This window comes from Manacus vitellinus, unplaced genomic scaffold (genome assembly GCF_001715985.3).
Source record: "Manacus vitellinus isolate BGI_N305 unplaced genomic scaffold, ASM171598v3 scaffold_6_pilon, whole genome shotgun sequence".
NCBI lineage: Eukaryota > Metazoa > Chordata > Aves > Passeriformes > Pipridae > Manacus > Manacus vitellinus.
Window position 1 is genome coordinate 39,077,629 of NW_021940750.1, and position 12,254 is coordinate 39,089,882.

A 12,254-nucleotide genomic window follows, 5' to 3' on the forward strand; every position below is an offset into this window, starting at 1 on the left:
TTCTCTCAGCAGTGCCATTTACTATACAGATAAATAACAAACAACTCAGGAGGGTACAACTCATGACAGTGCAGAATTTCTTCAGAACGAGACAAAAGAGCACAGGAGTTGCCAGAGTGAAGTTTTTAAACTATAACTGGACATGTTTTTAAATAGTGTTAGTGCCTACACTCCCTGAAAACATCCAGGTTGCTGATATTTAATAGTGTTACACACAAAGTACTTCATAAAAAAAACGAAACCCAGTGCACATGTATCTGAAATGGTGCAGAATCCTTGTGTAACGTGCAGGTGCTTATTTCTCTGTGGAAAAAGCCCTTTTCATCAGTGGTGGGGGTGCTTTTCCAACGTCAAACATCATTTCCAGAGGAGGATTGTTCAGACAGCACCAGTCGGGAATGCGGCCTGTCTGGCTGTAATATTCCTTGGACACGGATCGGCTCCCAAGTATGTCCTGGAGTGCCCCAAAAATGGCTCCTGCATTATTGGGAAGGAAGAAAAAAACTGCAGAAATCTGACATACTGAATTTCACTTTCTAATTCTTCCCATCCGGAATCTCAACTGGTTGGGGTTTTTCAGCTCTGTCCCACAAATTAAAGGCTTTCCTTTTTTCCTTTTCAGTAGCCCAGCTAATCCCAAACTGCTTCCATTTATGTCCCTTGAAAGTAACTGAAAACAAAGAATCATCTACTCTCTGCTGACAGCAAACCTGGCCTGGTTAACCAACTTCTTATGACAAAGCTTCCTAAAAGTTTTTGTTTTAAGCACTTCAACCAAACCCCCTTTGTAAGGGGTTGTTCAAGGCAATTTCAAGGCAATTTCCTCTCCCCAAAAAATTATCCCACAAGTTCACACAAGCTGTGAGAAGGTCCAGCCCGTGGCAGCTGACCAGAGCTGCCAGGGAAAAAAAGCATCAAGAACTTGGTGCCTAGAAACTGTCCTGGTTTGCTAATCCTAAAAATAAGAGGTTTGAAAACTAAAAGTTTATGGTGTTAGTTACTGGCACTTGTGACCAGCACAGGGAGTTGGCAGCCTTTCCATAGCTCCTCCATCAGTGATTAAACTTGATTTTTCCATAAGGAGATTATCTCATGTAGGAATCTCTGCTCTGCCTTGTTAGTATGGAGGTAGCTCTGTCCTGCACCTGAGCCAGTACCTCACCTTTCACCTGTTTCCAACTGCTCCTCACCTGTTTAAAAGCTCCCATAACCCTCAGTGCCCTCCAAATATCCCTGAGGGAGCTTTACTCCACACACTAACAATTCCCCAGAGCTCACTGCAGCTCGATGTCAACGCTTCACCTCACTTGTCCTGCTGTTTATTCATCACAAATCTCACTTGGAAGGTTTGTTTTCACCTTTTCCCCTCAGTTGTTCCCGTTCTTACCTCCCAGCCAGGCCACACAGTTGGGTTTGGCAGGTGGGGTGTGAATCCTGAAGGTTTTGGTGGCCAGTGCTTCCTTGTACTTGGGTTTCTCCACCAGGTACCTGATCTCTGCCATGAGCCTGTGGAGGAATCCCGGGAGCATCGCGGTGCCCCCGATCACCACCAGGTTCTCTGCCAGCTGCTTCCTGGTGTCTATGGGGCACTAATGCAAACAGGGAGGCAAAAAAAAACACCCCCAAAAAAATCATTTTAACTGGAATTGCCTGAAGTGCATTCAGAAGTCTGTTAGACACTCAGTCCATTTCCGTGCCCTCCAATTGCTGTTTTCCCATATTTAAGTGGAACATAATCAACATCAGCCAGAGGGAAATGCCTGGAGGTGCAGAGGTGAGGGGTCCAGGCACAGACCTCCTTAAACAATTTGTTTGCATAAGGAATTCTAATTGAAGTGTTTGTCATGTCAGCCCAAGTCCTTGGTTCTCCAATAAATTATGTCTTAGCAAACTTTATTTAAATGGCATCAATAACTACAGGGAGTCAACTTTAATTAACACACATCCATCACCACATAATGAAAATTTCCATTTATAGTGGTTTTCTAATGCATTTTTTTCCCTAAATATAATAAGAACTGCAGTGTTTGTATATGCCAAGAAAATTTTCTGCAATAAATCCAATATGCTGCCTGTAATAAAGATGTCCAAATTAATTTTATTCCAGCTCAGGTAAACGAGCAGCCTGCAGGACTCAAAGTCTTGAGTCAATTATAACTGCAGGATCTCCAAGGCTGGAGGAATTCCATAAATTGTTTAATACAAAGATACCTGAACGAGGGAATCCAAGATCAAAGTGGCAACAGATGTCTCTTCATTATCCTGTTCAAACAGTATTTCCACCACGGAGTCCCTGTGGAACAGGCAGGAAAGTGAGTGTTAATGACAGGCAAAACCACACTGTGAGTAGCAGAGCTGAGATAACTTCAGACTTCCTGCTGCCAGCACATTGTCACCTCTGTCACACAGCCCATGCACTGGGCAGTGCCAAAGGGGAGGGGACAATCATGGAATCCTTCAGATTGGAAAAGACTCCACCACTGTTCCAACACTTAACCCTTGCAATGAAGACATTTTCCCTCATCTCCAATCTAAACCTGTCCTGGTGCAACTTGAAGCCATCTCCTCTCATCCTGTCACTTATTACTGGGAGAAGAGACCAACCCTCACCTGGCTCCACCCTCCTGTCAGGGAATTGTAGACAGTGAAAAGGTCTCCCCTGAGCTTCCTTTTCTCCAGGCTAAAATTCCTCATTCATGTCTCTAAATCTGTCTCATCATCAGGCATTAACACCCATTTCTCCTCCCCAACCCCTCCAATCTCCTTGCTCTCACCTTCCTCTCCGAGCTCTGGAGAAGCCACCACCTCCCATGCTGGGCCTGGACTGTGCCAGCACAAAGCCTTTATTTAAGAGGCACTAAAAGCATATGCAAGTGTTTCATTAAAACTCAGTTTTATGCAAACTAATGTGCTTTTAGAGTTGAGATATATCCTCATAGTGATCAATGCTCTGTTTATGGCATTTCTCACCTGATGGGGCCAACCACATGGAGAATCTTTTCTCCATCCAAAGGATAGTCCACGTCTGGAGGCGGTGAAGGACGCTGGAAATAAAAACACAAGGGCAATATTTTAGAGGCCGAAAAGGCTCCAGCCACCTCAAAAAGAGTAGGATGAGCTTCATTCTCCACTCACCTCAGCACTGCCATCAATGTTGAACTTGGCTGCCTGGATCTTCAGCCCACGTTGGAGATCACTCACAAAGCAAGTACGGACTGCACAGAGGGAAAGGGCAAAGTGAGGCTGTGTGGGATCCTTTCATCACCAATAAAGACTATTTTTTTTCAATTTAGAAAACAACACACAATTCAGGCCCTTGCTGGTCCAAGCCATTACCAAGCAAACGCAAAGAAAAGCAGCCTCTACACTCCAGCAGGGTTCAGATGGTGTCTGACCGTGAGTTTAAATGAATCTGACACCCAAACCACGCCAGGACTGGCAGGATTTCTTTCTCAGCCAAACCACGTAAGATTTGAAGTCAGAGGGATGTTCCTGATGGTGCCTTCAGCCACCACAAGGTGTCAGGGGTTGTACCCTGCTGTCAAACGCTCCACTGCAGGTCTTGCACCACCACTTCAAATGAGACACTGCTCCTTTCCTGAACAAGCTGCAATCATGGAGTATTTTTCCTGGTGCAACTCCCCAGCACCCTAAGAATTCCAGAGGGTTTTTTTTTCCTCCAGGCAACACTGAAAGAGCACAATCTCATGGGTATCCCAGCTGTAACTGTTATTATATACTTATTTATTTGTATCTGGCACAGATAAGCATCTTCATAAACTGCTGTTCCAAAGAAACAACCCTCCAGTACACAGACAACCCTGATTCCATCCCTAGTGTGTTATATCTGCTTCCAAAAACTGCCTAAAAACCTGGACTGCTCAGAAAACTGTCCTCAAGTCCAGGAATTAGAAAAGCAACTTCCATTTGACAAATTATTTTGCATTTGACCAGTGGATTTCTTCCGAATTTGGTCCAAGATATATATCCTAACTGCTATTTTCTAGGTAAATATATATTTTTATATCTGTTGCACATGAAACATTACACAGGAATTCATGCAAGTTCTGCCCAAAGAAAGACTCTCTTTTTTCTGATATAAATGTAGTCCTTGTCTCATCTTGCCTACCTGATTAACACACCAAAATGTCTTTTATACATACTTTTTTTAAATTAACTTTAAAACAAACTGAGTCTTTCTAGTTAATCTACAAACAAATCTACACAACAGTGCAATCCTCTTCCTGTGCTCATCCACCAAATCCATCTCCAAGTTACATCCCAACAACACACAGGCTGAACTGAAAGAGGAGTTCAACACACAGTTTTGGTTTTGCTTTCAAAGAGTAAAAATGCCACAGGTTCTTCCAGCAGGTAAGAAATATGGCAAACAGAGAAGGGAAATAATGTCCTAAATGTAAAATATTGCAATCTTATTATTATCATACTCTAATGCACAAGTTAATAAACCAGAGTTTCACAAAGCAAAAAAAAAAAAAATCTTACCTTTTATGTCCTCTACTATGTCTTCTGGAACTGAGCCTGAAATGAAAAAAAAAATTAGATTGAAAGATTTTTTTATTTTTAAACAGAAGGAGAATTAAACTAAGTTTGAATTACATTTGATATATTAAATTTTCGCTTTCACAGAATCATAGAATCCCAGAATGGTTTGAGTTGGAAAGCACCTCAAAGATCACCTCATTCCAAGGACACCTTCCACTAGACCAGGTTGCTCCAAGCCCCACCCAGCCTGGCCTGGAACACCTCCAAGGATGGGGCAGCTTTTAAAGATTGCCAAGATTTTAAAGATTTCCAAAGAAGAAAGGATATTAAGAAGTGAAATAAGGTGTTTGTCTTGCCTCAAAACTGATGGAAAAATTACTAATTACTACAGAACTTTATCTCAGCCCTTATCCAAAACTGCTGTTACGAGTGGCTTATCACAAAAATAATATACCTGTCAAATACAAGGAAAGAATTCATCCATGTGGGTGACACAAGAGGCAGTGATTACTAAACTCATTTTATTCACTGTTAGTATCAATCCAGTTTCCCTGGTGCAAGTTCACAGAACATCTGCCACATCCCAGACCTTACCCATCACAGATGGAAGGCTCTGTCCTTTGGCTAATCCTGTATCCACTGTGCACTGCTCCAGCAACTGGTACTCCAGCTCCCTAAAACATTGCACAAAGGTAGTTAAAGACAGCCAAGAACTCAGCCTGGTCCTCTGTACTACCCTTAACAGACAATATTTACCCCTTTCAGTCACATCCTTCTAAACACAAACTCCACAAGATGTAATTTCCACAGCTTTTACCCCAGCAATGAAAGCCAAACAGTGGTAACTCTGAAAACTGGATGATGTTGCAGCAAGTTATGATTTAAAAACAAGAATCTCTGCTCATTAATCAAAGATGAACTTTCACAAATAAATAATTTGTGACCTGGAATGCATAATTGTGAACTTACTTGTGGATGGCCCTTCCTCCCAGGGGCAGGGAACCCCAGCAGCTCAGGATTGGAATTCCTTCATAGATCTACAGGAAGATCAGGAAATTCTCCTTTTTTTCAATTATGAGTTGTCAGTCTGCTGGAACTAAATGCTTTTCCCCTTGCATTAGCTGCTAGAAACACTTTCTGACTGCTTTTCTCCAAAACTAATTTCTAGTTTTATAAAGGCTGAAGTCATGAACCCCCTTCCCCAGGTTTGAGGGAGCACAGATGCCCCACGTCAGCTGTGCAGGGATTCCCCAAGCTGTGACATCCTACAGCCAAAAGCCAGACTGGTTGAGCTGTTCCTATTAGTGAAGTCTATAAAAATCCCATCTGGTCACAACAGCCTCACTGCTGAAAATTCAAGGATACAGGCAGCACCAAGCTTTCTGCATATCCACAGTCCAGCACCATGGCAGAATTGATCCCAAGGGTCAGGAGAGACATCAGGTGACTTGGAGCAAACAAAACAGATGGAACCTACATGGAAACCAAAAGGACAGTTGACAGGATGGGGAAAAAGAAACACTCAACTCATCTTAAGTCTTATATCAGGTTTCTTATTGTCATCGAAAAGACATCACTACACAGCTACTTGGGAAGTTGTATAAACACTTGAAGATGTGAACAAAAATGCTAGGAGACCCTTAAAAGTGTGCCTTCTGATAACACACTGCTGCACACAAGCTCACAGGAGGCTCCTTAAAACATTCTCCACAAAGCAATGTGGAAACTCAGGTTAAAACTGCATGAGAATTACTTCCTTCTCCCAGAATTCCACAAATGAAGTTTCCTAGATAGCAACAATTCCTTCCATGGAACACCTTGAAGTGTGAATTAAATCAGAAATATCAATAAATCCAGCATTTATGGGCAACATTACTGACATTGAGCTCAGAGATGTAAGTTAGAACACTGAGCCTGTATTAATAAACCACTTTTATTCTTTGCACCAAATGGAAATAGAAACCAGAGAGAATTAACCTCCTATCAGTATTATTATATTGACTTCCTCACAAGTTACAAGGTGATTCCATCTAAATATGACTCTGAAGTCATGAGTAATTTTTGCCAAACCATTTTGGATGGGATGTGCTTTATCTGAGACATATTTTACTCCTGTAAGGGAATTTGGAAAAAACCCTCAACCAAATCACTGAAATCTTTCAGCAATTTCAAGTCATCAGAAAACTTTATCAATAGTAAGAAAGAATTATGTAGAAATTTAGCAATAGTTGGTAAACTGTGCTGTGGAAACACAGTGAAGGGGTACTGCAGACAAAGTTTCACTGCTTTTTAAAGAAGAACTTTAACTTTTGTTCTGTCTGAATTGAAGAAGTATGGATGGGTTGGAAGGGACCTTAAAGATCATCCCATGGGCAGGGACACCTTCCACTATCCCAGGTTGCTCCGAGCCCCATCCAACCTGGCCTTGGACACTTCCAGGGATGGAGCATCCACGACTTCTTTTCTTCAACAAATTGTCTTAAAAAACATTCATTAGGCAGAGAAGTTAATTAATTTCAGGTAAGCTCTTATCTAAATGAGCACAGCCAGAGCTCAGGTCATGTGCCAGGCAGTTATTGACTCTGGCAGAAGCCAGGAGACTCGCTGACAGAGCACTAACAAGTGTTTAAATATAAATCCTGGCTCCAGGCAGCGCTCAGTGGGGATTATTGGATCTGTCTGGGACAGTGGGATGGGAGCTCTATTATCCTATGAGCCAGAGAAACCTTTCAGAGTCTTGCTAATTGCTGCTGCTTTGTGGCCTCATGAAGAGCCAGAATGCAACAAAAATGGCCTTTAAACCAACTTCAAAGCTCTGTTTCCTCAGATGTTTCTTCTTTATGCCTCTCTCGCTGTTTTGGCACCATTTTCCTTTCTTGGTCCACATCTGGTACTGACTGTAAGTACAACTTCTCCTGAGAAGTGCTACACTGAGCATGTGGGGCAAATTTACATATTTCTGGACAACATGTACCTCAAAATGCTTGAACAGGACCCTTGTGAGGGTGTCTCTGAAGTGGGAAGGGCACAGGACCGATTCTATGATCACCACGCGACGGTCTCGGGGATTCACCAGCAGGTGCCTAAAAAAGGGCAAGACGTGTAAACCAAAACTGGGAAGTTCAGGCACCTATTATTAGACCCACCTTATATTTATATCCCATTTTCCCCAAAAAAATCCTAAAAATTTGCATTTAGATAGCATTTCCTACAGAAGATCCCAGAGTCGTCTTCACAAATATAAAAACCCTAACGCTTTCCTAGAAAAAAGTTAAGAAAAGTGTGGTATGGAAAACAGAGCTTGTAGTTCTGAATATCCACTATATACTTCTAAATCAATATAAAGAAATGCAAAAATAAGTCGTTACTGGCTTGTTCAGTGCCACACAGCATCATAAAAGACAGAGAATGATGACACAGATTTTCTGATTTCCGTGGAAGAGAAAGGAATTGTCGTGATTTCAATTACAAAGCAATGGCCAAGGACAAGAGAAGAAAAGAAAACCCAACCCACACCAGAAGATCTGAGGCCCAGAAATCAAATATTGGTTTCCCTGTGATGGTTTTTCACTGTGTAAAAATAAGGATTGGAAGCAAAGAGGAAAGACTAAGTCCAACGCTGTTATCCACTAAGCGTCCTAAAAATACAATAAAAAGATGTATTGTTGAGGTAAAAATATTCCACAGATTAAGATTCCTCCTTCCAAACCACTGTGGAGAGCTCTGCACTGGTACAGGATGAGCTCCAGCCTGACCAGAATCAATGCAACTTCCTGGATAATGACTTCCCCTTATCGAGCCCTTCACAAATGGCACAATTAAAGGGCAACTTATCAAATAATTTCTATTTCTAGAGAGCAACTGCTGCTGCAGGACATGAGCTGGCTGTGATACAACCCAAATCTCAGCAGCACTGAACCTCTCCTGCAAGAACAGAGCCGGGCAGCTACTTTTAAAGTCTTGTTTGTGGGGTTTTTTCTCCTTACCCATCAGAGCTCAGTGACCCTGCTCACAGCTCTGCAGGTGCTCAGAGAGGAGGAACTGCCAGCCAGGGATCTCTCACCTGAAATACAGCATGTGGATAAATTCCTTCAGGTAGGAATACAGCTCTTCAGTGTTGATGTTGTACTGAACCACCCTGACAGGCTGGGAAGGGAAGACATCCACAGTCAGTGATTACATGTAAATATACACAGGGTATGTGAAGAAATAGGATATATACAGAATATATTATACCTGAACATATCTAATCTGGCACTATATACACAGAAAAACTCACTCTTTGCTCTTTGTCCTTAAAGCATCTCAGAAACTCACCCTATAACTAAACTCCAGAGTTTATCAATGCTAATTTTGCATTATTATAATTATTTCTCACTATTACTATTACAGGCAATTTGACAGTATTTTCCAAACCTCCACTGTCTACCAAAAGAAAGTACAAAAAGCTTAACTAGGCAAAGCAATTTCTCAGAAAATACCCCAAATTAAATCAGCATTGGCATCACATCACTTGTATCAAGTCACAAGCTTCTAAAGGCAGCAGCTAAAATACTGAAAAATATAATAATATTCCAGAATATTTTATTCAGAGAATGAAAACAGAAGAACAGCTTGTGATGGACAGAAAAAGCACCTGCAAATCCCTTCTATCTCATAACACATCAAACACTATAAAGCAGTTGAGGTAACACATTTCACCTTTGAGACATCAGGTTTCTTTATCTCACTGGGGATGATGCATCTTGGTCCTGTTTCTCCTGCAAAGCCACACCTGAAAGAAAATGAAGAAAACTTTAATATTTGAAGTCACTGTTTAACACACTGGGCCTGGGAACCATCAGAGAGTGATTAATTAGGGCTGTTTCTGGGACTGCAGAGGGGTGTTTTGCACACAGATTTTCTACCTGGCCATTTACAGATGGACTAAAAGATAGAGAAAGATTCTGTATCTTTTTTATTGACTCCCTTAATTTATCCCAACAAGATAAAAACAGCAGCAATCTCCAAACAAACTTTTCAGAAGCCCACCTGCTCTTCCCAAAACACACAAGAACGATGGACTGAAGAAATGAAAATTAAAACCAAAAGAAATTCAATTTATTTTAATAAACTCAGTGCCCGAGATTTGTTTCACCCCTGTCAAACCTCAGAAGAAAACTACAGTAGAAAACCAAAAAGCTGCTGGACTTGGAGCACTTTTAATGCAGAAGGTCAATTAATATTTGATTTTCATAGTTGGCAACTGTCAACGTGTTGGATCATCTCAGAAAAAAAAAAAATTAAAATGGCCACAGTTCAGAATTTAATTATTTTCTTTGGTCTCTCAAAAAATTCCTGTGCAGTCCCAGTGTGCACAGGCAGTTTTCCCTGCCTGTCATCCTGACAATTTTTGAATTTTTGGCTGATTTCAGCCTTATTTAGAAATGGGCAGAGACATCTCTCATACAATTAAGCTGTTATTTCTTTACAAGAATGAAAGCTGAAAACAGGTCCTAAAAAAAGAGAGGAAAAGCTTTCCCATGGGAGCATTTTATTGGATAAATAATGCCCAGGGGATAAACCTCATAAAACCATAAATTTGGGGAAAGCCTCTGATTGGCCACAGGGCACAAATCCACAAAAAGCCACACCTGGAATCACTTGCTTCCATCCTGTTAAATCCTCTCATTCCCAGGTAACAAAGCTGCTGCTGGTCTGCAACTACACTGTCACTTGAAAAAAACCCAAAGAAATACAACTAAATAATAAACCAGTTTTGGACAAGGAACCCTGTCCCCTGTGATTCCAGCCTGTTTTGGCAACCAGGGAACTTCCCAGGGCTTCCAGCAGGGAAACATCCACATGGACACGGCCACGAGCCTTGGAAGAGTGCTCAGAGCTCAAGGGAGAATTATTCTTGTAAGATAATAATAATAATTATCAGCTCACTGACACCCAGAGAGCATTTCCAGATAGTTTTAACCCCAGATATGGTTTAACTTTCCTTAAACAGCCCCTTTGTCCTGAGGGCCCCTTGGACACAAGGGGGGTTTGTAACACAGGGGGGGGTTTGGACACTTGGAGGGCAGAGGCAAAGCTGCACTTTTGGGCCACGAGATGAATTTACTAAATAAACACCTGAGTGTTTCTGCCTCAACTGCAAGCTACACCTTTTTGTAACCTAAAACACCAGATTAAAAAACAAATCTGTTATTTTTGGCTTTGCACCACATTGGTCGACACAGAAAGGGAGTGAAGGGGAAAACCCCACATAACTATTCTTAAAATCCCAGAATGGTTTGAGTTGGAAGGGACCTTAAAAATCATCCCATTCCACCCACCTGCAATGGGCAGGGACACCTTCCACTAGCCCAGGTTGCTCCAAGCCCCGTCCAACCTGGCCTTGGACACTTCCAGGGATGGGGCATCCACAGCTTCTCTGGGTAACCTGTGCCAGGGCCTCACCACCCTCACAGACAAGAATTTCTTCCCAATATCCCATCTAATCCTGCCGTCTGGCAGTGGGAAGCTATTCCCCCCGTCCTGTCACTCTATACCTTGTCCCAAGTCCCCCTCCACGCTCCCGGAGCCCCTTCAGGCACTTGGAAGCGGCTCCGAGCTCTGCCCACACCATTCCCTTCTCCAGGCCGGACACCCCAAATCCCGGCAGCAGCGCGGGGCACTCACTTGGTGAAAGGCCTGTCCCAGCGTCGATCACCACGGCGGGTTTTCTCCCCGCCGCTGCCGAGCCCTCGTAGAGCGGCATCGCGGCCCTTCGCTCCCTCCTCTCCTTCCCTTTTCCTCCTTTCCGCTTCCCTCCTCCCGCTCCTCCTCCTTCCTCCGCCGCGGCTCCGCGGGGCCTTCCTGCTCCGCGGCGGCGCCGGGCTTGCCTCGGCGCCTGCCCGCCGCAGCGCCCGCCGCCGCCAGTGGGAGCCCCGCCGCCCCTCTCGCCCACCCCTGCCGGCTCGAGAGTGGTCCGGACCCGCCGCGTTGGCGGCGGCGGGGGCGGCTGCGGCGGCGAGTCCCCTCAGCTCCGCGCGGCGGCGGAGGGCAGCGGGGCCGCGGAGGGGCCTGGGGGCGGGGGCCGGGGGAGGCGGGGCGGGAGCTCGTGGGCGGGATCCCTGTGGGCGTGAGCGTGGTGCGGGCAGGGCAGGGCCAGAAGTGAGGGCGACCAGCACGATCGCGTGAGGAACGGGGGCGCTGGGGCTGCTTCTCCCGAGGAAATCGTAAAATAACAGGCTCATTTCGGCTGGAAAAGCCCTCCGAGATCACGAAGTCAAGCCGCTCCCCCAGCACTGCCAAGCCCGCCACTAACCCACGTCCCCAAGTGCCACATCCACACGGCTTTTAAAGCCCTCCGGGGATGGTGACTCCAACACTGCCCTGGGCAGCTGTGCCAGGGATGGACAACCCCTTCTGTGAAGAAATTATTCCTAATATCCAATCTAAACCTGCTCTGGCACAACCTGAGGCCATTTCCTCTCATCCTGTCCCTTGTTCCCAGGGAGCAGAGCACGACCCCCACCTGGCTCCGCTCTCCTGTCAGGGAGTTGGAGAGACCAAGAGGGTCCCCCCTGAGCCTCCTTTTCTCCAGGCTGAGCCCCCCCAGCTCCCTCAGCTGCTCCTCATTGCACTTGTGCTCCAGACCTTCCCCAGCTCCATTCCCTTCTTTGGACGTGCTCCAGCCCCTCAATGTCTTGTCTTGAGAGACCCAAAACTGACCCCAGGATTTGAGGTGCAACCTCAGCAGTGCAGCACCGGGGGAC

The 12,254-nt window shown here is 44.4% G+C and overlaps 1 protein-coding gene across 1 annotated transcript; it reads right to left on the minus strand.

Moving 5' to 3' along the window:
• ACTR10 (actin related protein 10) lies at nucleotides 1-11,284 on the minus strand. The gene is made up of 13 exons (XM_029964271.1): nucleotides 11,172-11,284; nucleotides 9,208-9,280; nucleotides 8,570-8,652; nucleotides 7,481-7,589; nucleotides 5,872-5,979; nucleotides 5,476-5,543; nucleotides 5,101-5,180; nucleotides 4,507-4,542; nucleotides 3,136-3,215; nucleotides 2,971-3,044; nucleotides 2,212-2,293; nucleotides 1,388-1,589; nucleotides 1-477 (listed from the first exon to the last, which is right to left on the minus strand). The coding sequence occupies exons 1-13, from the start codon at nucleotides 11,252-11,254 to the stop codon at nucleotides 296-298; spliced, it is 1,260 nt and encodes a 419-aa protein (XP_029820131.1). The 5' UTR covers nucleotides 11,255-11,284; the 3' UTR covers nucleotides 1-295.
• Nucleotides 11,285-12,254: the final 970 nt, after the last annotated feature.